Genomic DNA, 25,944 nt, shown 5'->3' on the forward strand with positions numbered 1-25,944 from the left:
AGAAGCCACTTCTGTTTCTGCATCCCTTCAGATGTAAAATAGCAGCTGCAGAAACCATTTTGATCTTTAGAAACTTGGAAATTTTACTGGTCACATTATGCCATCATACCATCATTGTTTTCAGGGGCAGGTTTTCTCAAAGTCCTTCCCGAATCTGCACTGGAGCAGATACCATCCATGCCCTGCCACGTCCCCTGGGCATTTAAGTCCGCCCTGCAGGCAAATGGCTTTGTGGAAAACTTCTTTCTCTCTGAGGGCTTTCTCTGAGCACAGGAAGGTACTCAACCCTCATGTGGATCAGGCCAGAAGTGATAGTTCATGCCTACCTTTGCAATTCTCAACAAATAATGTATCAAACTGGTAGAAAATTAACCCAGGGTCTTTGACCTTTAGTAGGGATAACTTTGAGGTGAATTCTACATGAACTCCTAGAGATCCCCAGTGCAACTGAGCCCAAATTGTTAACAGTGGCAACTGCCCATTAACACTACCTGAATTGGCTTCTCTTTGCTCTCTCACTCTCTCACACTCCTACCTATGGTTCCTGAGATCACCTCTCAAACTACTTGCTCTCAAGACCTAGTTTCATGGTCTGCTGCTGGGGATCCCCCAACCAAACACACACTGTTAGGCCCAAGAAAGAGAGCTTCCTGTCCAGGGCCTCATGCTTTCTAGGGCCTTTGAGTGTCCTCTGTCATTGTCTCTCTGCACATGCAAGGAGTACATGGGCCCATTGGGACAGGCCTCTAGGCAACCCAGCCGCATCCATGTTCCCAGTTCATGTGATGCCATAATTCACAGTCCAAAGAGTTGGATCCCATTTCCAGGGCTTGCACAGGACTCTTCTCTTTGACAGTCCTCTCATCAGAACACTCCTAGAATTGCAGCCTAAGACGTGGTTATCAAGGGGAAGATGGAGACCAAAATTAATTACGTGGGCTGAGACATCCACAAATTTGTACATGAGAACCCCTTGTTGAAGAGGTGTTGAAGTTGAAGGAAGGAACAGAACAGAGTGGGCATTTGGCCAGGGCCCAGCTATTCTGTGCTATCATATTCTAGTGCAAAACTCTGAGGTGGCCCAAAATTCTAAATTCAAACGTGGTCTTACAGCTTGGTTTAAAGTTGTATTTGTCAAGGTGGAATAATATAATCTATTTAAAAATTTGTTAGTTTGATTTACCACTTAAAAAATTTAGACATATGGCATATGGGCTTTCATTTGTACTTTCGACCTGGTATCACCTATGTTAGGAACAATCTGGACCTGTCCTTTCCATCCCTACTCTACTCAGATGCTCAGATGTAGCTCACCTGGTGCCCTTCCCTCACAGATGATCCTGGTAACTGTGGCAGTTCCCAGGGTTCTATGATTAAAGATAACCAAATATATCTACATTTACCAGATTACAGTTACTGAAGGAAATAAAGGAAATAAAGACAGACTCTCTCTAGTGAAAGAATACATAATTTTATATGACATTAGCTACTAGAAGTCAGTGTGCTCTATAGTTTTTGAAATAACCCATAAAAATATGCTGCACTCAGATCCTAGGAAAGGTCATGGTTGGCAGAATAAGTCAATACTGCTCTTTTGGTCAGCTATCACTACGAAAACAAACTACCTCAAAACTTAGTGGTTTAAAGAAATGACCATCTATTTGCTCATGAGTCTGTGATCTGACCTCATTTGGGAAGGCTTATCTACTTTATGTGGTATTAGCTGGGCTCACTCATGATTTGGGACCTCAACTAGGAATTCTGGCCAGGAGCTCTCTAATCTATGAGATGAGCCAAATATGCTTCATATAGTACATGAAAAGTACTAGCTGCAAAAGAAAGCCCTAATATATAAATGGTTATCATATATCTGCTACTTTCACATTCCTTAGTAAACCACTGGCCAAAGCAAGTCACATGGCCAAGACCAGGGTCAACAAGGAAGGGGAGACTACAAAAAATATGTGTACAGGCAGACGTGATCCACTTGAGCTTTACTGAAACAATCCACCGTGTCTTAAGTGCAAAGAAAGACACATGTATAAAACTAGTAAGGTGAGAGTTAAAAATCCCATTTTCAAGTTTTAGCTCCCTTTCCTATATTGTGTGACCTTGGGCAAACAATTTAAAAAGTCTTTTTTTTTAGCATATAAATTCTTAATCTGGTTAAATTAAGGAGTAAGATTTAATCAGTGGCTTTTAAACATCTTATTTTTTGGCTTGGGGGGGTACTGTGTCTGAAAAATACCTAAGACAGAATCTCAATATACAAATATAAAGCCAAGTAACCTAGAGTTGATCTGGTTGAAGTAAGATGAGAAGCTAGAAGCTTCCATTCATTTCCACAGCCCCCCTATAGACAAACAAAAGCACTTTAAAGGAATGTCAAGGCTCTATAGAATATAATTTGATTAACTCACCTCTACTAGGTTTCTTTCTGCCTTAATATTTCATGATTAGATGAAAGTACATCAGAAATTTGGAAGAGACTGAGTAATACAGTAAAATGGTTATTAACTTCTATAGTTATTTAGGTATATTATTAGCAAGCATATCTTAATTCAGAAAATGAGGTACCAAGAGAATTACTATATTTATGATACAAATCAATTTACATAAATGAATTTATAATAAATATTTGTTGTAAATTAATGCATGAGTAATTATATTTTCCCATTTGCTAATCCCACTTCCATCTACTACTAGAAAGTTTCAGTGCAGATTTTTTTTTCTATTCTACAAATAAAAAGACCAAATCACATGCTAGTTGGAATTTTCCCATTTTAGTTACTTTATTATGTTCTTATTGGCACATGAGCATCTGCCTCACAAATACTCAGGTAAAGTAAGTGATAGACTCATTGCGTGCTAACGATTGCTCATTACTGAGCTTCCTCATTTAATATCAAAAACATGAAGTATGCCATAGACTTCACATAAACAAGGAAAGGATTCATCAATTACAAATTTTAGAGTGTGTTTGATTTATTTTGTAAAATGTCTTTTTTTTTTAAGATTTTATTTCTTTATTTGAGAGAAAGAGAGACAGAGACAGAGCATGAGCAGGGGGGAGGAGGCAGAGGGAGAGGGAGAAGTAGACTGTCTGCTGAGTAGAGATCCCAGGACCCTGAGATCATGATCTGAGCCTAAGGCAGACACTTAACCGGCTGAGCCACTCAGGTGCCCCAAATGTTTTCTTTAGTAGAAGTGTAGTTTAGTATCATCCACTCAGGAAAAACTGTTTTCTGAAATGACTTGCTGCTTAAATTGTTAAATTTATTATACTATTCAATAAAGTAACAGCAATTTAAAATGATAAAGACCCACATTATTTATGGACAAATTCAGTTTTTGAAATACTGGTTAAAATGGATTTTATCACTTCAAAAGAGGCCCAACTACTTTTGCTTCTCTATCACCAGGAAGATCTCAAATAATATAACATTTAAGGGTGAAAATAGAGGGATAAAAAGAGATACAAAAAGGAAAAAAGGAAGAAAGGAAGAAGGAAGGAGGATAAAAATAAAGAAGAGGGGGAAGTAGGAATCAAAGAAGGAAAAAGAAAGTTTGGGGGATGCTAAGAGAATGGCATATGACCTTTATTTTCCTGACCAATTCTAAATGGCTGAGAGCACTAGACTTTTTTCCCCATGAAGTTTTTTAAGTATCCGTAACCAAGAAAGACTGGTGTGCAGTCCCCTGTCAGATTTTGCTGAAAGGCAATACTTGCACATCCTCACAGGTGCCCTAAAGCATAGGAAGAAGTCCAGAGAGAGAGATCAAAGTGCAGGAATAACTGAATGGCAAAAATTGACAATTGTTTGCAGCAGAGCTGCAGTAGGGTTTAATCAGTAGAGGAAAGCCTAACCTCATTAATTGTGTTGGTCAAGTCTGGTAGGGCTTTACTAACATCCTGTCAGCTTGACCTTCCAATTACTGAAAGAAGTATAATAAAATCTCCTACTCTGAGGGTTTGTTCATTTCTCCTTCCACATGTGTCAAATTTTGCTTTACACATTTTGAGATTATGTGGTTAGGTGGAAATAAGTTCAGAATTTTTCTCTACATTGGGTGATTTTTTTTAAAAAATTAATATATTTATTTGCTTTAAAGTCTACTTACTCTAATATATTTATGTCAGCTAATTTTTGATTAGTATATACATTACTAGATATGTACATTTCTAGATATCTTACCAGGTAATTTTGTCAACAGCATAAAGCTGCATTTCACTTTCTATTCTCAAAATATCAACTTTCACAGTTTAGTCTGTTTATATTTATCATGATTAATGATATATTTGTGTTGAACATCTCATATGGTACCTCTCTGTACCACAACCTTCCTTTAATTCTTCTCTGTTCTTGCATTCTACTGGACTCATCAAAGTTTTCTTTTTCTTTTATGCCTCTACTGGTTCAGAAATTATATATTCTGGGGTGCCTGGGTGGCTCAGTTGGTTAAGTGTCCAACTTTCCCTCTCAGGTCTTAATTTCAGATTCGTGAGTTCAAGCTCAGTGTTGGGCTCCATGATGGGCATGAAGCCTACTTAAAAAAACATGGGCGCCTGGGTGGTGCAGTCACTCGGGTGTCTGACTCAGTTTTGGCTCCGTTCATGATCTCACGGTCTCTTAGGGTTGTGGGATTGAGCCCTCAGTCAGATGCTGCATTCAGTGCAGAGTCTGCTTAAAAAAATAACTCTCCCTCTCCATCTCCCCCCATCAAATAAATAAATCTTAAAAAAAAATTATATATATCCTATCTCTCTATTTTTTGGTTGTCCCAAGTTTTCAACATTTACACTTTATAAAAAATGTATTAAAATTGTTCAAACCTCTTCCCCCCAAATGCAAAAACCTTACATGTCTGATGGCAATACCCATCCCCCTGATAAAGTTATTATCTAGTACTTGAGTTCACTTTGCTTTTAGAATACCTGAGTTATTCATTATTATTTCCATAGTCAATGCTCATTGAGATTTACACACATTTATTGATAGTTTTAATAACCACTGTTACTGGATCCTATTTCTTTTTTCTGAATTCAATTTCCTTCATTCCGAAGTAGGTTCTCCATTTGTTCTTTTAGCAAGTATCTATGAGTTTTAAATTGTCTCAATCTCATTGTTGGACTGGAAATACTTTTATTTCATCCTTACTCTTGAGTGATAGTTTACTGGGATTTAAAATTCTAGGCTGACAGTTAATTTGCTTCAGCACTGTAATTCCACATTCTTCTGGCTTCTATTCTTACTGTTGGGAATTCTACCTTTGCTATAATTTTTGTTCCTTTGAAAATCATGGTTTTTTGTCTTGTTTTTCAGAATTTCTCTTGTATTTGCCCTTCTATAGTTTCACTATAACCCATTTAAGTGTGAATTTAGGTGTCACTCTCTTTTAGCATTAATAGAATCATTTCTGCCTTTTCTTTTCTCGTTTGCTTGTATAAAAAGGAGAGGGGTATCTCTCCGAGGTGGTCACTTGTACAGGGTCTCAGCCTCCTTTTACTTTGCAGCGATTTCTTAGATCTGCATGTGGAGGTAACTCGGTGCATCCCCGTGGGCCAATTTCCTGTAGCAAAGAAGCACCCATCTATTAGATGTAGGGAGGATAGTGTCTTACATCCATTGGCAGTTTTCAAATAAGCTTGGGAAAATTGACGTTTTAGAAAATTGCTTTATCTTCCTATTAATGGATAAACTCTAATGTCACCAGTAACATGAACCACAAATCACTTGGACTCTTCCCATCTCTGTACATGCTAGATTCTATACAGCCTTGGTAGAATGATGTTCCTCCACATTTTCCCCAATGGTTACAGTCATTTTAATTCCAGGGGGTTTGGATCTTCAAGAGGAATGCAGAAAAAGAAGTCTTAGTAAGAGGGCCTCCTTAGAAAGTATTTCACATGGATTCATTTACTCATCAGAAAAAAGTTTTAAAAGACACCTACTATGTGCCAGAAGGGATGCAATAAGGAGGTGGCTTCCAAGTTTTCTGGTAGGTGCAGATAATAAATTTCTGAGGAAAAGACAGATTATGGGACTAGACTGTTTCCTCTTTATACTTAAATTTTCTTTTAATTAGGCATGAGCTGTGGAGGCTATTAAATGTGTTTTTCAATCAGGCCACATCAGCTCAGTAATTACTGGGAATTTCTCAAAGGACTTATGTAAATGGATGGCTGTTATCTTTCCTTTCCATTGCCACTGAATTTTTGAATTTCTGTATGTATTCATGGATCATTTAATGGAAAATTAGAAGAGAGCTTATTATGGAGTTGCAGCTTGCCAATATTTTAACTAGGAAATTGTCTCTTCTTTCTATATAATTTTTTAAGACAAAATTTCCGAAAGAACTGAAATAAAATTTCTAATTAACCCCTCCATGAGGAAGGAGCAAAAGATTATTGATGGTAAATTAACTGTCTTTTGAATTTTCAATTCCAAATACCATAAACTTTCTCTAACTGTCATATGTTAAAAATAAAATCTGTTTTAAACAGAGTTGATTTTTAAGTTCTCATAGATTGATTTACTAAGAGTGCAAATTAGTTTAAGCTGTTAGCAAGCCAATAAACAACACATTCCCTAGGACTTAAACTAGGGGAAAAGGCTTATGCAATTTTTGATTAAATGTCTTCCTTAATGCATTATTGCACAGCATATGTTCACTATTGAAGATCTAATAGAAAGATTAAGATGCCATTTAAAGTTCACATTTGTTTTTGCTTTCAGGCTCTATGTCAGTAGACAAAAAACAATAAAAAGCAAAGTGGGAGACATTGATAGACTGAAAGTATCTTACAATAAAACTGTAAGGATAAATAATATATACACAGTCTTGGATATTACAATTATGTTGACTTGGTTATAGCAAATTATTTGAATTAAAGTATGTTTTCTTTGATAATACAGGACACAATCATGTTTCATTAATGTATGGCGTGAAGACGAAAGAACCTGGGGCTGGCAGAACCCCCAAATGTTAGGACAAGACACAGATTAACAACTGAACAAGCTGGAAACTTTTACTCTGGGAGGACAGGTATGGGAAAGGCAGCCAGACGAGAAAGGAGAATTAGTCACACATTTGTGACTGGGATTTTCAAAAATAGAAGTGAAATTATAATCAAGTATGTGGACCAGAGATAAGAAAAACTAGGTCTGATTGATGTCAGAGACCTGTACTACAGCCAAGAAAGACACGGGATCCCAAGTTCAGAGGCAAGATTCTTCTTTGAGGGAACTTGGGCTGTCTAGGACAAGAGTAGATGGCAGGAAGAGTGAGTATACCAGTACCTAGTGAGGGAGTCTGAAAACAACTAGCTTGGATTTTAAGAAACAGAGTAGAAACTTTTACCTGGGTACTGAAACAAAAGGGAGAGAGGAAGATGCATCACAAGGATGGGAGCATAGAAAGGTGCCAGGGCTGACAGATTAATATTACAGTAGAACTCATGAGACTGCAGGCATGACAGGGGAGACTGGTGGACAGCACAGATGGGTGCCTAGATCCCAGGTCTCAGATGAGAGCAGGCTCAGGACCTGGGATGAAGTTTGTGAGCAGAGATGGTAGGGGAAAGGGAAAGAAACTGGATATTGTCTATGAAAGCTGCTGACAGTGTAACAAGAATTCTTTAAAATATTAACAGTAAGACAACATTGCTGTATGGGATCCATTTCACCTGCTTCCTGAGATTCCCTTGGTTCTGCCACCTCCAGCAACCTCAGCTACTTGTCCCGCCTCCATGTTCCTCAGCCTGAGGATGACCGGCAACTTCTTCAGAACTAATGGAGCCAATCCCTTGGCTGCTGCTTGAGGGACAGGTAGATCAGTTCCAAATTCAGAATTTCTGGCTCCTCTTGCCATGGTAGGGCATGGAACCTGGCATTCTGTGGGGCCAGGGAAGGCCACCTCAAAGCCAAGGGCCATTAACTCCCATGGAGTAAAATCTGGCAAATAGGTACAGGAGACAGGAGATAAACATGAAGACAAAACTCCTTTCCTTCCTCTTTCACAATGATTGCTCAGGGGCGCTTTTCACATAGTTTTTCAAAGTGATACCTGCTGAGCAACCTGTTGCATCTATTCATGTAGGTAAATAGTGGACAGCGAGAAAGCAGCTCAAGCATCATTCATTGTTTTGCTTCCCATTCTTCCCTTGTTTCTCTTTTCTCCCACTCTCATTGCCCTGAGTTTGCACCTCCCAAGTAAAGCATCAGTATTTAATTCTTGCATCAGGCTTCATTGTCTAGGGGACTCAAACTAAGATAATCACTAACCTAAGAATAAAGAGCAATGTGGACTTTTTAATGCAGCATTGTATAACGGAAAAAGCAACAGACAAAGACTTAGACTTGGGTGCTTACTCAGGAGACTTGATGTGACCTCTTACATGGCCTCCTAAAGGGATTTTAATTTTCTGGGCCTGACTTTCTCCATTTGTAAAATGGAGATGTCAAGTGGTGGCATTACATTGCACAGCAATGGATCCCCAACTCTAATATGTGGATTAACTCTGACAGTGATTTGGAAGGAAACTTTTATTTTTTTCTACATTTATTTATTTGAGAGAGAGGAGGGGAGGGGCAGAGGGAGAGAGAGTCTTAAGCAGAGTCCACGCTGAACACAGAGCTTGAAGCTGGGCTCAATCTCACAACCCTGAGATCACAACCTGAGCTGAAACCAAGAGTTCGATGCTCAACTGACTGCACCACCCAGGCGCCCCACTTCCAATAATTTTTTTTTTTAAGTAGGCTCCATGCCCAGTGTGGAGCCCAATGCGAGGCTTGAATTCACCAGCCTGAGATCAAGACCTGAGCTGAGATCAAGAGTCAGACACTTAACCGACTGAGCCACCCAGGCACCCCGGAAACTTTTAAAATACAAGTTCCTAGACCTCTTCCAACCTGGGAGTGATTCAGTAGGTCTAGACTTGGATCTGGAAACTGTATTTTGTAAAAGACATCCAGGTGTCCCTGATGTATAACCAGGGTTGGCAACTAACAGCAACGTGGGGAGAGCACAGGCTTCAGATACTGCAATTCTCAAATCACTTCCATTTGTGTCAGAAATCCAACTAAAACTGCAGGGACCATAGAGGTAGTTTGTTGACCCACTAATTGGCAATATACAGAAGGAATGACCACCGTTACAATGATATCATCCAGAAATACACCTGAAATCTTAAGATGTCATCCTTCTTTCTCTATGCTGACCTCATTCTTGGAGACTCTACCCACTTACCCCAGACTTATATTTTACCAGCTTAGCAGACCTGGGGGGGAAAATAAATCCCTTTTCCAAAATTCCAGCAAAGGCCCCAAGTCTGACTGTCCCTAAATCAACTGTGGACAACTGAAGCCCTGAAACAATTTTTGTAACCAGGTGAATAAACACTCCAGTGATGAGAAAGTAAGGAGACAAGCACTTATCAGTTTGAGTTGTGTATAAGGGTTCTCATGTGCCCAAGTGCTGTCATTTCTACTAGTCCATAAGCTTCCTGAGGACAAACAGTATGATTTCTTCATCATTTGAATTCCCTTAAAACAAATCCAAATGAATGAGTGAAACGCTTTTAAATCTTCAATAAAATATAATGAAGTTTCTAACAAAAATACAAAACATGAAGAATGGAAGAGGTACAAATACTATAATTAAACAATAAACTTTTAGGACAAATAATTAAATGAAATGCAACACAGCTTAGATATGGATACAGATATAGATTATTAATTAAATCATTTTTATTTATCCTTTAAAATCATTTTTATATGTGAGAAAACATACACTATGCCCAGAAAAATCAATCTAAGCTATCAATCCTCCACAGAAATTCTTTATTTTTTAAGTTTTTTTTCTCCACAAAAATTCTTTCCTAACTTTCCCAGGAAGCATTTCCAGTTCTTTCTCTCCATATTAAGATTTACTGGAATCACACAATTACAGCTCAAATATTGTGTTAAAGATCTATATATCACTGTATAATTTCCACCTCAAAAATCACAATGATAACTGGAAGTCTAAAATCGCTCAAGTCAGAGAAAGACAAATATTATATGATCTCATTTATATGCAGAATCTAAAAAACAAACAAAAAAATGACCAAATAAAAAAAAAACTAGAAACAGAACCACAAATACAAAGAACAAACTGATGGTTGCCAGAGGGAGGGATGGGGAGATGGGCAAAATGGGTGGAGGGGTCTGGGAGATACAGGCTTCCAGTTATGGAATGAATAAGTCATGGAGATGAAAGGCACAGCATAGGGAATATAGCCAATGATATTGTAATAGCATTGCATGGTGACAGATGGGAGCTACACTTGTGGTGAACATAAACCTGCAGCATAACATATAGACTTGTCCAATCACTATGTCATACACCTGAAAATAATGTAACATCATGCGTTGGGTATACTTCAATCAATCATTCAATCAATAAATATAAAATTTCTTTTTCTGAGAAAAACCAAGGTTGTTGGCTAAAAATAAAATTTTTTAAAAATGACGTTTCTAAAGGGGATTTTATACAAAAGGGAGACACTCAGTGTTCCAATCAGGTTACAACCTGCCACAAGTCAGGCAAAGAAAAGAACTGAAGAAGAGATACCCTGAAATGGAAAGAGATAGGAGTGAACATTCTCAGCAGCTCAGTCATTTGCCCACCCAAGGGTGGCTTGGGCTGAGGCCAGAATACAAGAGCACATGACCCAATTTTCTGACTCAGCTGAGGAATCTGTGAGCAGTGATATGAATTGAGGAGAATACTCTGATCAACAGGACTGATCCCTACACCCAGTAGTGTGATTAGGGAAGAGGCTCAAAAGGTTCAGTTATTGCCCATGAATACATTCTCCAAAGGTGATGCATATCAGTGACCCAGATTAGGATAAAAAGTATTACGGAAAGCAGGATAATCAATAAAATATAAATATCAATGGTCAGACCTAGAAATTTGTATATAAGGTGTTAATAGGTTTATCTTTTAAGTGCCCACTCACCTGCTGACCACTGAAACTACATAGTTTCTTCTTTCACTCTATCACCAGACCCCCTTTTCCTAATGGTAGATCCCAACTATGCTTCTACATGAAGTCAGTTAGGTACACCTGGGGCAGCCCTCCACATCCCAGAGGTGGTTACGAGGCACCTCTCTGAGAAAAGACAAGATTATTATTTCCTTCCACAAGAGCTGTGATCACACCAGCTGTCATGACACTTATTAAAACACAGAAGAGAGAGATCAAAATATCTTAAGCATAACGGACAAAATGAAAATTCTCTAAGATTCTATGTTTAATGGTAAAATAAAGAAACTTATTAACATAGGAATGGTAAATAATCATAGACATAATACTGAAAAGAAGCTAACTTCAAATACCTTCATTATGTTTTATTACACCTATGTGTGATATTACAATAGAATGTGCCACTGGTTCCCATTCATTGCATTCAAATGAGTACTACAATTGCCCATAAACTTAAGAACAAAATTCTATTTCAGACACTGTTTTTCCACTGACTTTTATTTTAGAAAAATGAAGTTTTTTCTGTTCACCAAAAAAAAAAAAATGATATAGCAACAACAAAGAAAATTGCAATTTTCTAAACTACATTAAGTACACTTACCTAACTACTTTCTTGATTTCTGAATTTCACTATACTAAAGTTTTGTGCATTAAATTTAATACACCTTAATTAAAATCACTTCTGAACCCCCGTGCATGAAAATATAAAATGAATTCATAAAATAAAATTGTACCTTCAATTTATTTTTCCAAAAAATAAGAAAAAAAGTGACTATTATACCAGAACTTTCAAATATTAGAATAAAAATTGATCAACCAAGGAGATAAGAACATGTAATTATTTTCAGTCAGATATTATATGGATAGAAACAACTGATTTAAAAGAGAAATGGCTGAAAATTATAAACAGAGCTAACAATTATACACATCTAATATGTCAGTCTAGTCACTAACAATTTGTAGACCATTTGAAACTGAAAACCAGATGCTGGGCCTTTTTTATTGAAACAGTGAAGTCAAAGTTTGGGTTAAGTTCTCATTTGGCTAGTCATATTTCTCCATACCACAATCACTGTCAACACATCTAACTAGCTTGTTATCCAAAGAAGTAATACCCTGAGTCACAAGATTGAAAGAATAAGCCACAGAAAAGCGACAACCGATAATGAATATGTCACTCAGAATATGCCCCAAGGATGGCAAACACTAGGGACAATTTTCCACATCAAATTCTGAAAGACAAGGATCTTCTCTATTGTGGTCACTGTTGTATCTTGGGTGCCTTAACATTGCTTATCTATACACAGTAAGCTCTCAATAAATATTTGTTGAATAAAGTATCCCGTAATCTAGCAGCTTTGTTCCAAAGAGGCTAAAGATCATATGTTCTAGAGTGAATTATGCAATTATGTCACTATCTACTTGATTCTAGTTAAATTGCTTACCCTCTCTGTGTTTCAATTTCCTCAGCTATAAAATGTGGAAGCTGGGCTTAATCAGTAGCTTTCAAATTATATTCATCAGAACCCCAGCCTCATGAGAATGTGCTTCATGAACCATTGCTGTGTTATAATAACAGGTCAGCGGAGGACAAGCAGACCAAGTTCTGAAGCATCTTCTCTGGTTTTGAACAGAGAAGCTTTCTATTTACCTGATTTAGATATTGGGTGTTTCATAATATTTCAACCTCCCTCCCTAAACAACTCTTGTTATTGTTAATATATTCTTAAATAATCAGTGGGTCAAGAAAAAAATCTCAGGAAATTAGAAAATACTTTATGACTAATGAAAATAAAAATAAAACATGCAGACGCTTGCAGGATTAAGCTCAAGTAGTAATTTACAGCTGCAAATGCCTATAGGGAATTTTATAACTCTAAATGCCTACAACAAAGAAGAAAAGTGATCTGAAATCAATACCCTAAACGTTCACTTTAAGACACTGGAGAAAGAAGAGCAACCTAAACTGAAAGAAAGTAGAATGAAAAAAAATAAAGATTAAAAGAGAAATTAATGAAATAGAGAAAACAACAGAGAAATCACTGAAACCAAAAGCTAGTTCTTTGAAAAGATCAACAAAATTGACAAACATTTAGCTAAATGGAACAAGAAAAAAAAAAAGAAAATATTCAAATTATTAGAATCGGAAATGGAAGTAGGGACATTACTTCTGCCATACAGAAACAAAATGGAATGTAAGAAAATGGTATAAACAATTGTATGCCAAAAATTACACATTTTAAGTGACACAAACCACTGAAACTGCCTCAAACAGAAAGAGACAATCTAAACGGATCTACATAACAAGTAAAGATACTGAATGAGTAACTAAAACTCTCCCAACAAAGAGAAGCCCATGGCCAGATGGCTTCACTGATGAATTATACCAAACACTTAAAAAAGAATCAACACCAATCCCTCTGAAATGCTTCAACAAAAATAAAAGAGAAAGGAACATTTCCTAACTCATTCTATAAGGCCAGTATTACCACACAGACATCATAAGAAAAACTGTAGACCCAAATTTCTTTTTTTTTTTTTAAAGATTTTATTTATTTATTTGAGAGAGAGAGAATGAGAGACAGAGAGCATGAGAGGGAGGAGGGTCAGAAGGAGACGCAGACTCCCTGCTGAGCAGGGAGCCCGATGCGGGACTCGATCCCGGGACTCCAGGATCACGACCTGAGCTGAAGGCAGTCGCTTAACCAACTGAGCCACCCAGGCGCCCTAGACCCAAATTTCTTACGAATATCAAAGCAAAAACCAATGAAAGGCTAGCAAATAGAATTCGGCAACATATAGAAGAATTATCGGCAACATATAGAAGAGGTGCTAGGGATGCCATAACAAAATACGATAGACTAGGTATCTTATAAACAACACATTTATTTATCACAATTCTGGAGGCTGAAAGTCTAAGAATGAGGTACCAGAAGAGTCAGGTGAGGACCCTCTTCTGGGTTTCAGATTTCTCTTTGTATCCTCACATAACAGATAGGGTGAACTAGCTCTCTGGGACAACTTTTACAAGGATACTAAACCCATTCATGAGGGCTGTGTCCTCATGACCCAATCACCTCCTAAAGGCCATACCTCCTAATTACCAACACCTTGGCCATTAGGTTTTCAACATATAAATTCTGAGGAGCCCAAAACATTCAAACCATGATATTTATCACAGGGATGCAAGGTTGGCTTAACATCCAAAAATCAATGAATACAATATGCTATAACAATAGAGTAAAAGAAACAAAATCTACATGTTTATCCCAATTATGCAGAAAAATAATTTGAAAAAATACAATGCACTTTCATGAGAAAAGCACTCAACAAACTAGGAAGAGATGGGAACTTCCTCAACCTCATAGAGGGCACCTATAAAATACCTACAGCTACCATGATGCTTAATGATTAAAGACTGGATTCTTTCTCCATACATTCAAGAAGAAAAGAATGTCCCCTCTTATTGCTTCTATTTAACATTCTACTGGAGGTATTAACCAGATCAATTAGGTAAGAAAAAGAAATATAACCAATCCATTTCAGAAGGGAAGATGTAAGACCATCTCTTTATGCATATAATATTATATTGTATATAGAAAATCCTAAGGAACCCAATAAAACAGAGTTTAAAAAATCGATCCATCAAGGTTACATGATACAATTTTAATATACAGCAATCAGTTGTATTTCTATACATTTGCGATGAATGATCCAAAAATGAAATTAAGAAAACAATTCCATTGGTAATATCATGAAAAAGATTAAAATATTTAGTAATATATTTAACAAAAGAAGTACAAAACTTTTACTCTTAAAACTACAAAACACTGTTGAAAGAAATTAAGGAATATCTAATGAAATGGAAAAATATTTTATGGTCATGAATCACAAGACTTAATATTGTTAAGATGACAATCCTCGGGGCGCCTGGGTGGCTCAGGTGGTTAAGCATCTGCCTTCGGCTCAGGCCATGATCCCAGGGCCCTGGAATCGAGCCCCACATCGGGCTCCTGGCTCAGCGGGGAGCCTGCTTCTCCTTCTCCCTCTGCCTCTCTCCCTGCTCATGCTCTCTCTCTCTTGTATCTCTGTGTCTCAAATGAATAAATAAAATCTTAAAAAGAAAAGAAAGATGACAATCCTCTCCAAATTGATTTATAAATTCAATGCAATACCTATCAGGCGGCCAGTTGGCTTGCTTGCAGAAACTGACAAGTTGATTTTAAAATCCGTGTGGAATTGTGAGAATATCAGAACAGCCAAACAATCTGGTTAAAAAAGGGCAATGTAGTCGGACTCACACTTTCTGATTTCAAAACCTACTACAAAGCAATAGTAATCAGAAAAATGTGATACTGGCCTAAGGAAAGACATACAGATCTATGGGATAAAATAGAAAACCCAGAAATAAACCACGTTATTTATGGTCAACTGGTTTTCAACAAGGGTGTCAAGATACATTAATGCAGGAAGAATAGTATTTTATTTTTTTTTAAAGACCCATTTATTTATGGGGCACCAGAGTGGCTCAGTCGGTTGAGCATCTGCCTTCAGCTCAGGTTGTGATCCCAGAGTCCTGGGATCGAACCCCGCATCAGGCTCCCTGGTCAGTGGAGAGCCTGCTTCTCCCTCTCCCTCTGCTGCTACCCCTGCTTGTGCTCTCTCTCTCTTAAAAAAAAAAGACCCATTTATTAAGAGAGAGAGCACAAGCAAGTGAGGGGAGGGGCAGAGGGAGAATGAGAGGGGAAGCTGACTCCCCACTGAGCGCTGAGCCTGATGAGATGCGGGGCTGGATCTCACAACCCTGAGATCACAACCTGAGCCAAAACCAAGAGTCGAATGCTCAATCGACTGAGCCACTCAGGCACCCCAAAAGAACAGTATTTTCAATGAATGGTTCTAAGACCACTGGGACAGCCACATTCAAAAGAATGAAGTTAGACCCTTACCTCAAACAATATACAAATATTAACTCAAAATGGACCTAAATGTAAGGAATAAAGCTATAAAATTCTGAGAAGAAAATAGAGCTAAATTTTCATGCCCTCAAATTTGGCAATGGATTCTGAAATATGATATCAAAAGCAAGAAACACAATCACCAACAAAAATAGATCAATTAGACTTCATTAAAATTAAGAACTGTGCTTCAAAGGACAGTCTCAAGAGAGTGAAAGGACAACCCACAGAATGGAAGAAAATATTTGCAAATCAAGTCTCTATCTGATAAAGTATTGTACCTCAAATATAGATAGAACACTTGTAAATCAAGAAGAAAAAGACAACTCAACTTAAAAAATGGGTAAAAGATCTGAATAGACATTTATACAAATGATCCATAAATAGCCAATAAGTACATGGAAAGAAGCTCAACATGCTGAGGCACCAGGGAAATGCAAATCAAAAGCACATAAGATACCATTTCTACCCACTAGGATCACTAAAATTAAAAAGTCAGATAATAAGGAGTGTTGCTGATGATGCGGGGATACTGGAACCCTCACACACTGCTGGTAAAATGTAAAATGGTACAGTCACTTTGGAAAACAGTCTGGCAGTTCCTCAAATGTTTAAACATAGTCACCATGTGACCCAACAGTTCTACTTACAGCTATATATACACACCCAAGAAAAGTGAAAACATATGTTCACCCAAAAATTTGCACAAAAATGTTTACAGCAGCATTATTCATGGTAGGGAAAAGGTAGAAGCAACCCAAATGTTCATCAACTGATCAGTGGAAAAACCAAATGTGTTAGTCATACAATGGAATATTCAGCCATTAGAAGGAATGAAGTATGGATACATGATATAACATGGATGAACTATGAAAACATTATGCTAAGTGAGAGAAGCCAGTCATAAAATACCACATATGACATGATTTCTTTAATATGAAATCTCCAGAATAGGCAAGTCTATGTAGAGAGAAAAATTAATGATTGCTTAGGGCTGGGGAGAGGGGTAGATGAGAGGGAGTTGATAGCTAAAGGATACTGAGTTCCCTTTTGAGGTGATATAAATGCTTTAAAATTGACTGTGGTAATGGTTACTTGTATCTATGTAATATATTGAAAACCACTGAATTATACACTTTAAATAAACTGGTGAACCGCATGGTATGTGAATATCCTAATAAAGTTATTAAAAATGAAATACATAAATAAATAGAAGAATAAAGCTTTAAGCATGAGTATAGATAAATATCCTTTTATTTTTTGCTTGATGTAAATTCAGATTTATATCAGGTATTTATAAGATAAGTATTGTCTTTTATGATTATAATTACAAGTCTTCTTGAAAGGTAGACTATAACAGAAACTATTACATTTATAATTAAATATAAACTTAAAGATCTCAGATAGAGAATATGTTCTCTACTTTTCCTGTTTTTTGTTCTTCTTGATCTTATGAGATTTAAATGTAGTATATGGATTACTAATTTCCTTCTGGAATTTAATAACATTCTTTTATACACTGTATTTGGACTTGATGGTTTACAATTGTGGCAATCCTATATGAAAAATACATTTGAATTATATTTCTAAGTGAATTAAGGAACTATTTCAAAAAGCTTCTGTAAATTTAAAAGGAGTTTTAAAAAAAAGTGTAACAAATATATCACCACAAGTTTATAGCTCTTTTGAGAAAAATGAACAGCACATTTCTAAGATTAGGTGATTTGGTGATGTGGACAATAAAGTATAGTGGATTGTTTCAATTTAACTCAGTTTAATCATTAAACCTAACATTTTAATTGGTACTCTGTTAAATGAAATTACTCTTTTTCTATTTGAAATGCATTTGTGGCTATTTGATGTAACTTGGAGATGTAGGGTTTATTTGTCAAAAACAGTTAATAAATTTTAAGCAGGAATTTTGATTTTTATTGCAACAATTCTGCAGTCTTATTTTCATACTAAGGATAATTTAGCTATTAAAATAATATATTTAATCCTTATAAAGTAGATAGAAACACATATAGTGTTAGTTATAAATAATAAATTTTTAGTATAGTTTATAAGCACATTACATATTAAACTGCTGTCATGGAAAGATTTAGTGAATATTTGTCACCTATTAGACCACTAATTATTAGCAAATGTTAGAAAATTCAGAAAATTGGATTCAAATGGGAGAAGGTACAGGAGAACAGTATTCCTACAATATGCACTTCCAATATGTCTGCCACATATCCCTTGAGAGAGAACAAGAAATTGGGTCAATGTAAAATACTAGAAACTGAAGAGATAACCTTAGAAATGAAGGTTTTGAGCTCTGTGTAAGTGATCAGCAAAACCAGCCTAGAGCATTTTGTTTGAGTGTTCTTGTACATATTTTTCACGGAGGGCACAAAACACACAGGACCCTCTATATTAGGGAGGTAATAAGTGTCCCTGGATCCACTGGAGATTTCCTGTTTACCTATACCCTTTTAAGGTCCATAAAACTCTTCCTGTCCATAAATTTCAACATCCCCAGAGCCACAAGTAGATGAGAGTTTAAGTCAAGACCTACAACCAGGTAAAAGTCTAGGTTTTATGAGGCCTGAGGCTTTTAAAATATAGGGACCTTCTTCAAGAGAAAGAACATAAAATCGCAAATATAAAACTAGATAGAGACTAAGAAGGGGGGGTCAAAAAAGTGAAAAATCATAAAATTTATGTCTTTGGTAGTATAGTAAATCTGCCTCTGAAATCACTAAATGTTTCAGTAATATCTCATGGTCAGATTTAATAGTTCTAGTGCCTAGAGGTGAAGTACTTTAAGGGAGACAAGACTAGAGTATAATTAATAGCCAACATTTATTAGGTATATCATATAGCATTTAAATTCTTAACATATGTCATTTCATTAAATCTGCACCTCATTGAGAAGAAATAGATGTGATTACTTTTTCCATTTGTGAGGTACTAATGAAGACCTGAATCATTAACAGTGGGAGTAGAGAAGAAAAGGAAATAAATTACAGAAAATTTAAAACTACAAGATGAATTGTAGGTATGAGCTCAAAAGAGAGAAGCTTCAAGCAGTATGCCCAGATTTCTAATATAAGAGACAGGGTGGATATATGTCCCACCATATGAAAAGATAAAGATTATATGCTAAGGAACAAATCAATGGAGAATAATAATAATAATACATTCATTTTGAATCTGAGGGATAAATCTCTCTATTTGTGTATCTATTTGCATACACACACACACACACACACACATATATAGGTAGGCATGTCAAATGCCTCTGAATATCTAAGTTGAAAATAGAAGGAAAAGGGTGGGAATAAAGATAAACATTAGGGATGTTAATGGTAGTTTTAACTATAGGAGTGTACAGAATCTCCTATAGGATACATTAAAAGTAATAATAGCCCCAGTAAGACAAGTAGAACCTTGAAGATTACCATATTGTTGGAGTAAACAGAATAACTCACGAAACGATTAAGAAGAAATCTTATCAAGGGGATGGAGAAGAAATGCAGGGAATAAGGATATATAGCCTTATCTCAAATATCTAGAATTCTGAGTAGATGCCTAATCATCCAGGTCATATGCAATAGAGATCCAATAAGATGAAGACTGAGAATGGCCCATTGGATTTGGCAATTAGAAAGCAACTAGTCATTTTACTACAGTGGTAGAGCAAAAGCCAGATTTGAGAGGTTGAGAACTAGTCATGCAAGAATAGAAACTACAAATGAAGATAGCCCTACTCAGAAGTATGTTTGTCATGGGAAAGGTATGAATGTCTTTAGTTTCTGAAGCTTGAGAAAGTTTGAGAGCCAAAAGTGAAGGAACTACTCTCAAAGAAGAAGGAGCTCTGATAAATGATGGAAGAGCCCAAGAACAGGTTATCTGGCATAAGTTAAAAGATGCACACAGCAAGGTTGATAGAGTAGATTCCTATTATTTGGAGATTGAGGGGGAGGTGGTAAGGGGGTTAAGGAAGAGTGTGTGCTCATGTAGCCCCCTTTCCTCCATGACAGAGGTGACAAAGTCATTTGTCCAGTGGAGGTTGGAGATGGGAAAAAACTGGAGTAAAGAGGATGCTTGAGAAGGCCAGAAACTGTGTGGAAAGGTCATGCAAGAGTCCATGGATAAGCAAGATGCCCAGATGGGATCTGAGACAGAGTATCTATTTGGAGAATTAAATGAGAAAAACTATAAAACCAACTGTCACAGTGCTTTGCATATTGTTGGTGCTCAAAAAATATCAGACCTACTCCAGTCCACTAACAACAAAGGAGTCACAGGATCTTTGAGACTTATGAGGTGGGACAAGTAATGTCTTTCCCATGGGAAAATGTTGTCATGTGTGTACATCCGTGGCGTCTGTGGAGATGGATGCATCTACTTGTGTGCACACGCACTTTCTCTACAGCTCCATCTCCTTCAGTTGAAAGCATTATAAGGTTAAAAGGTGGGATGGGAAAAATAATACCTTCCTAAATCATGGAGCTAAAATAAATACGGATTTAAGTCGATTATTTTAAGTAATTACAATAATAGCTATTGCTAACCAGAAATGTGGAAGTTTCATTAGGAATTTCAAAAAGGTAAAGACTGATCGGCAGCATTAATATGAATGGGCAGAAGATGGCCACTTCTCAATACCTCAAAACTAGTGCCTTCTGATGACATTAGAACTTCAAGAGATTATAAAAATGACCCACCTCCACCCCTTTCCTGAAATTAGCAGGAACACTGGGCTATCTCTACTTCTCCAGATAAATACTTGTCATTTCTTTCTCCATGCCACCTATAGAAAAAAGGAAAGAAAAGAAAAGAAAGGAAAAGAAAAGAAAAGAAAAGAAAAAAGAAAAAAAAGATTTAGGAGTACCTGGCTGGCTCGGTTGGTAGAGCATGTGACTCGTGATCTCGGAGTTGTGAGTTTGAGCCCCACACTGGGAATAGCGATTACTTAAAAAAATAAAATCTTAAAAAAAAAAAAAAACCCAAGATTTCTTTCTATATTACTGTATTGAATGCTAGGAATTTGTTGGTTCTCTTCAGAGTGGCTTATATCACAAAGGTAAGCTTTTTTTCCCCCACAAAGATAAGTTTCTTAAACGCTTAACTCTACAATTCTTGGTCTCAAATTCCAATAGAATGTTATTTATTAAACTTAAAAAGCATATGTTCCTTTCCTTTTCATTAATGAAGTCCACTGCTTAACAATAGAATGTACACTGCACTGTTTAGGCTATGTATTTTATTTGACCCGCTATGATCCTGAATTAGAATATTCTGTTTTTGTAAACTTAATTCTTTTAAATGTATGCTGAAGGAAGTGGAAACAGAAACCTGGGCTGCAAGCTTCTTCAATAAAGTCAACTGCATAGAAAATCATGTTAGACAGGAGCCATGATATGCAAATTGTATTTTAAAACTTTTGTGCATGATCTTTTAAAATTTATAGCTCTATTTTTCTTAATTCTCACTATAATCTTCTTACTGAAATGAATAGCTCACAACTGATACAAAAGAAAAATATTAGCCTTTGAAAATTATCTCAGTGAAAGACTTTTCAATATAGATAACTTTATACTTATTTATAATTAAACAGCATCTTAAGATGCCAATTTTCATTGTTTTCCCCAAAGGAATTGATGCTCAAGAGGGTTGAGTGAATGGCTAAATAAGTGAATTGTTTGGACTGGGAATCCTAGTTGGGCGTATAATACACACAACTTTATCCAGTTATCTCAAAGGGGTTAAAAAATTATCATAATAAAATCTTCATTTAAAAATTTAATAGTACATTGAAAAGCTGTAGGTAACAAAGATTAAAAAAAAAGAAAGACAACAATTTCACTTAAGAACTGTCACCAGCCTGATGGCTGATGAGTTAAATATACCCTCACAGCTGTTGGGTGGACTTAAGCTTCTTCTTTTTATTGTTTTGATTTTGAATGTTTAGATAGGACGCCTACTCTCCAGTTTGTTCTAGGCTCCATTATCCTTCTTGCCTTAGACCAGAGCTAATTCATTAATCCTTGTTACATGCTTGGCCACTTAGAATTTGAATCTGGGATCTCAGATCTCCTAGGAAGGTAAAATGAACAGATTACCCTATAACCTTATCATTTGTAACCGCTGTTTCTGATTTAGAAACATTATATAGTTAAAACAAAGCCTTAGGAAAAGAACAAAGGAAAATGTAACAAAACATAAATTAGCAACAATAAAAAGTAGGATCCATGACACTTGAGTTATGATACATTGTGGGAATAGCCCTAGTAAAGAAATTATAATCATAATGTTATCTACCAGCTTGGAAAGAAGTGAAATGAAAACAAATTAATTTTGGATACTTTAAATTATTTTGTCACATTGTTTACATCCTATTGCTCATATTTGATAATGTATATTTATTAATATTCTATTAAATCTGGGTTAGTCCTTCCTAATTACAATCACAGAATAAAAGGGTACCAGGAGACCAGGAGTAAGTATTCAACTATTAAAGGCCCTAGTCCAGATCAAAGATAAATCACTCATAAATAACACACTGTCTCCTCTGATATGATCTTGCCACCAACAACCCTCCTATCCTTTAAAGTTAGCCTGAGCTTCAACTCCAGCACAGCTTCTGTAACCAATTTCACAGTCACAGCAACACCTTACCTTTCTCAAAGAGCACTTCCTGTCTTTATCAACTACTCTTTAAAAGAAGGAGTAATTACAGGTTCGCAAATTTCAGTACCAGCAACTTAGCACTTAAATTTAGTACATAGTTTAGATTATTATGCTATAGTATGTTGGTTATTTATAATGCAAAATATCCAATAATTGATATTTATGTACCCTGAACTCTCTCTTTAATTGTATTATGAACATCCTATTAGTAGAGATAATCTCTTTAAAATTTTAGTATTTCACAGAGCCTGGGACAGAGCGAGATATTGCAGTCCATGTGTTACCTGTTTTATTTGCAGGTTTAATTCCTTGAGACTGGGTCAATTTAGCTTGAGTTTCTGGAATCTGAGGAATGTAGATTTTCTTGGGGATATCAAAATGTTCTGGAAGGCTCAGTTCTGCTGTGTATAAAATGGACTTAGGCTTCTTTAGCTTTGAGGTATTAAAGAGCATAGAAGTCTGCAAATAAACAGAGTAAAATTGGAATGTAATTCTCTTAGCCTTTACCTCCAAAACACACACACAAAAGCATCATGTATTTAGAGCCCACATTTGGGAAAAAATCCACCAAAGGATTGAATTTGTTCATTTCTTTCTTTTTTTTTTTTTTAAGATTTTATTTATTTATTTGACAGAGAGAGACAGCAAGAGAGGGAACACAAGCAGGGGGAGTGGGAGAAGGAGAAGCAGGCTTCCCGCTGAGCAGGGAGCCCGATGCGGGGCTCGATCCCAGGACCCTGGGATCGTGACCTGAGCCGAAGGCAGACGCTTAACGACTGAGCCACCCAGGCGCCCCTGTTCATTTCTTTAGACACATTATTATTTGATTGGTGGAAGATAGCACTAACATGTTTTACAGAATCTGTGGAATCATCCTTTATTAACAGATGCTCAGTGTCCCATTCTCTAATCCTTTCAATGTTGAGGAATTCATTGCTTCAGGGAAAAGCCAATTCCACTGGTGAATAGCATTGAGAAAGTGCTTCCCTCCTTCAGTTGATCCCCGTGTTCCTTAACATCTAACCCATCAGTTCTAGTTCTTATCAGAAGCACAGTTAGTCCCCTCTCTTTCCCTAATGACAATTTTGTAAATATATGTGTGCATATGTGTGTGTGTACATATATAGATGTATAAAATTAGGTCCTGCCCTTCCACAGACATCCAAACATACCTTTTATTCTTTTGTTAATTTCTTTTCTTCCTCCCCCCTGTCCCAAATATACCTTTTAAATAGGTTTGATATGTTTAGTTCCTTCAACCGCTACTTACATACTGTGGGTTACAACAACTCATCATCATGCAAATGCTCCTCAAGACACAATCTAGTTCAATATTGTCCTTCCTAAAATGGAACGCTGAAGAGAAAGCCAGTTCTCTAAGTGTGAACCAAGCAATGCAAAGCACAGAGGTAGGCAATCATTTATTTTTATCTGGATGCTCTATCGCTAACCACATAGTACAGCCCAATGGTTAGACCAAGCACTCTTGAAGGCAGACTGCCTGCATTTATAACCAACTCTAAGGAAGCTTGGCCAGGCTATTAAACAAAGCTACAAAGTCTTCATTTGCAAAATATGGGCAATAATAGTACACACTGCCTATCCGAGGTGTGAATATTTAAAGTGAAAACAAAATCCAGGTCCTTGGAGCATATTTTGATAAATGTTGGCTATTAGGATCACCATTGTCATCATCATCATCTTGATTGTGGTCATAGTATCATTACTCAACAAAAATAAATGTTAGTGCCATTAGCAATGTTCTCACTCACTGGGTTTGTTATCTACAAAATCCACAAGTATTTTTTTTCCACAAAGTAACATTTTTCAACTACTTTATTTTGGTAATTAAAATCATGTAAATTAAAAAACTTAAATTAATTCATTTACATTTATCATTGCTTGTATTTGGTTCATTTTTCTAGTCACTATGAACAAATTATCTATTCACATCAACAACCAGCTCTTTAACCTAAATGTATATCATCTGCCTTCTATATCTTCAAGTCATTAAGTCATGATATATTGACATAGACTCTCTTCTTGGCCAAACTCTAGTCAGGCTCCTCCAAACCCTCGTCTCAAGTAGGCCTCAACCTTGGCCTACAATAACTGCAGATTTTCAGCACAAATGATTTTGTCTACCCCCTTCACACACATGCACACACATATACACACACTCTAAGAGACTTGAACAAATGCTGACTTAGTTTCTAACAGCTCAAGGCCATATCCCTAGGATGATCCCAGTTCCCCTTAAAGTGCCTACCTGAGAGAGCTCAATGCTGCCAAGAGAATATACTGTTTGTTCCAGCCAAAACCCAGTGACAGGAAGATAGGCTCCTAAACCCCCTCTTATTAGAGCAGTTACTTTAGAAAGCTTGCTATTATAAATCCTTTCTCTCCTTTCCTTTCTTTCTTCCACCCCCACTCACTGCACCCTCCTCCTCTCTCTCTCTCCTTTTTAAGATGTAAGTTTTCTGCGACCCAGAACTGTCTTCTCAAGGACCTTAGAATGCAAACATTCAAGGAGATAATGATCCCAGCCAGGTAGGTACCTTGTTCTATCTTGCATCACTACCTCCCGTCATAAAGATCACAGAAGTTTGTTTCTCCTGCAGATAAGGATCAATTAACAAATCCAGATCACACTGACCAACCCCCTCCTACTTAAAAATGTCCACTTCCCAGATTCTGCTCATTATTATTAAGTTCCCAGCTCATTAACCCTCCTTACTTTCTCATCCTCCTTTTAAAACTCCCAGTTCCTCCTGTACAAATTTCAGTTTAGTTCATGCTGGATCCTTCTCCCCGTTGCAACAGTTACTGAATAAAGTCTATCCTTATGGCTGTAACTAGTATCCAGCTTTGTTTATCTTTGACAGTATCAGTAGGATTACTTCATGATTTAGAGTGCACTTAAGTTATACAAATACAAAAAACATTTTCTTTACCCTTCTGAATCCTCACAAAGGAGATCTCTTAGGCTTCCTTTTTTAAACATATTAAATTTCAAAATTTCAATGATTTTTCTACCACTTATCCCAGAGTATATAGCATGGCTTTTAAAACATAAACTGGAAAAGCTAATAGAAAATAGAAGGAAACTACCCTGAAGTTCTGAATCTTTCCAGTATCACTGAGTATATCGTTAGAGTTGATTTATTAATGGTCAGAAGAATATGAATTCAATAAATGAGTGCTAAATGGTGAAGTGTCAGAAACTCATGCTCTTGAAAAAAGATCCTGTCTCTCACAGTATAAAGTAGATAC

At 36.5% G+C, this 25,944-nt stretch overlaps 1 protein-coding gene across 1 annotated transcript in view; it reads right to left on the reverse strand.

Moving 5' to 3' along the window:
* The window catches only part of LOC145717737 (cilia- and flagella-associated protein 47-like), a 187,904-nt gene that overhangs the window by 145,860 nt on the left and 16,100 nt on the right, over positions 1-25,944 (reverse strand). The window contains exon 5 of the mRNA XM_081807960.1: positions 22,956-23,130. Coding sequence (XP_081664086.1) covers positions 22,956-23,130 — 175 coding nt within the window. The remainder of the gene's footprint in view (positions 1-22,955; positions 23,131-25,944) is intronic.

This window comes from Leptonychotes weddellii, chromosome X (genome assembly GCF_054177405.1).
Source record: "Leptonychotes weddellii isolate Sample4059 chromosome X, ASM5417740v2, whole genome shotgun sequence".
Taxonomy (NCBI): domain Eukaryota; kingdom Metazoa; phylum Chordata; class Mammalia; order Carnivora; family Phocidae; genus Leptonychotes; species Leptonychotes weddellii.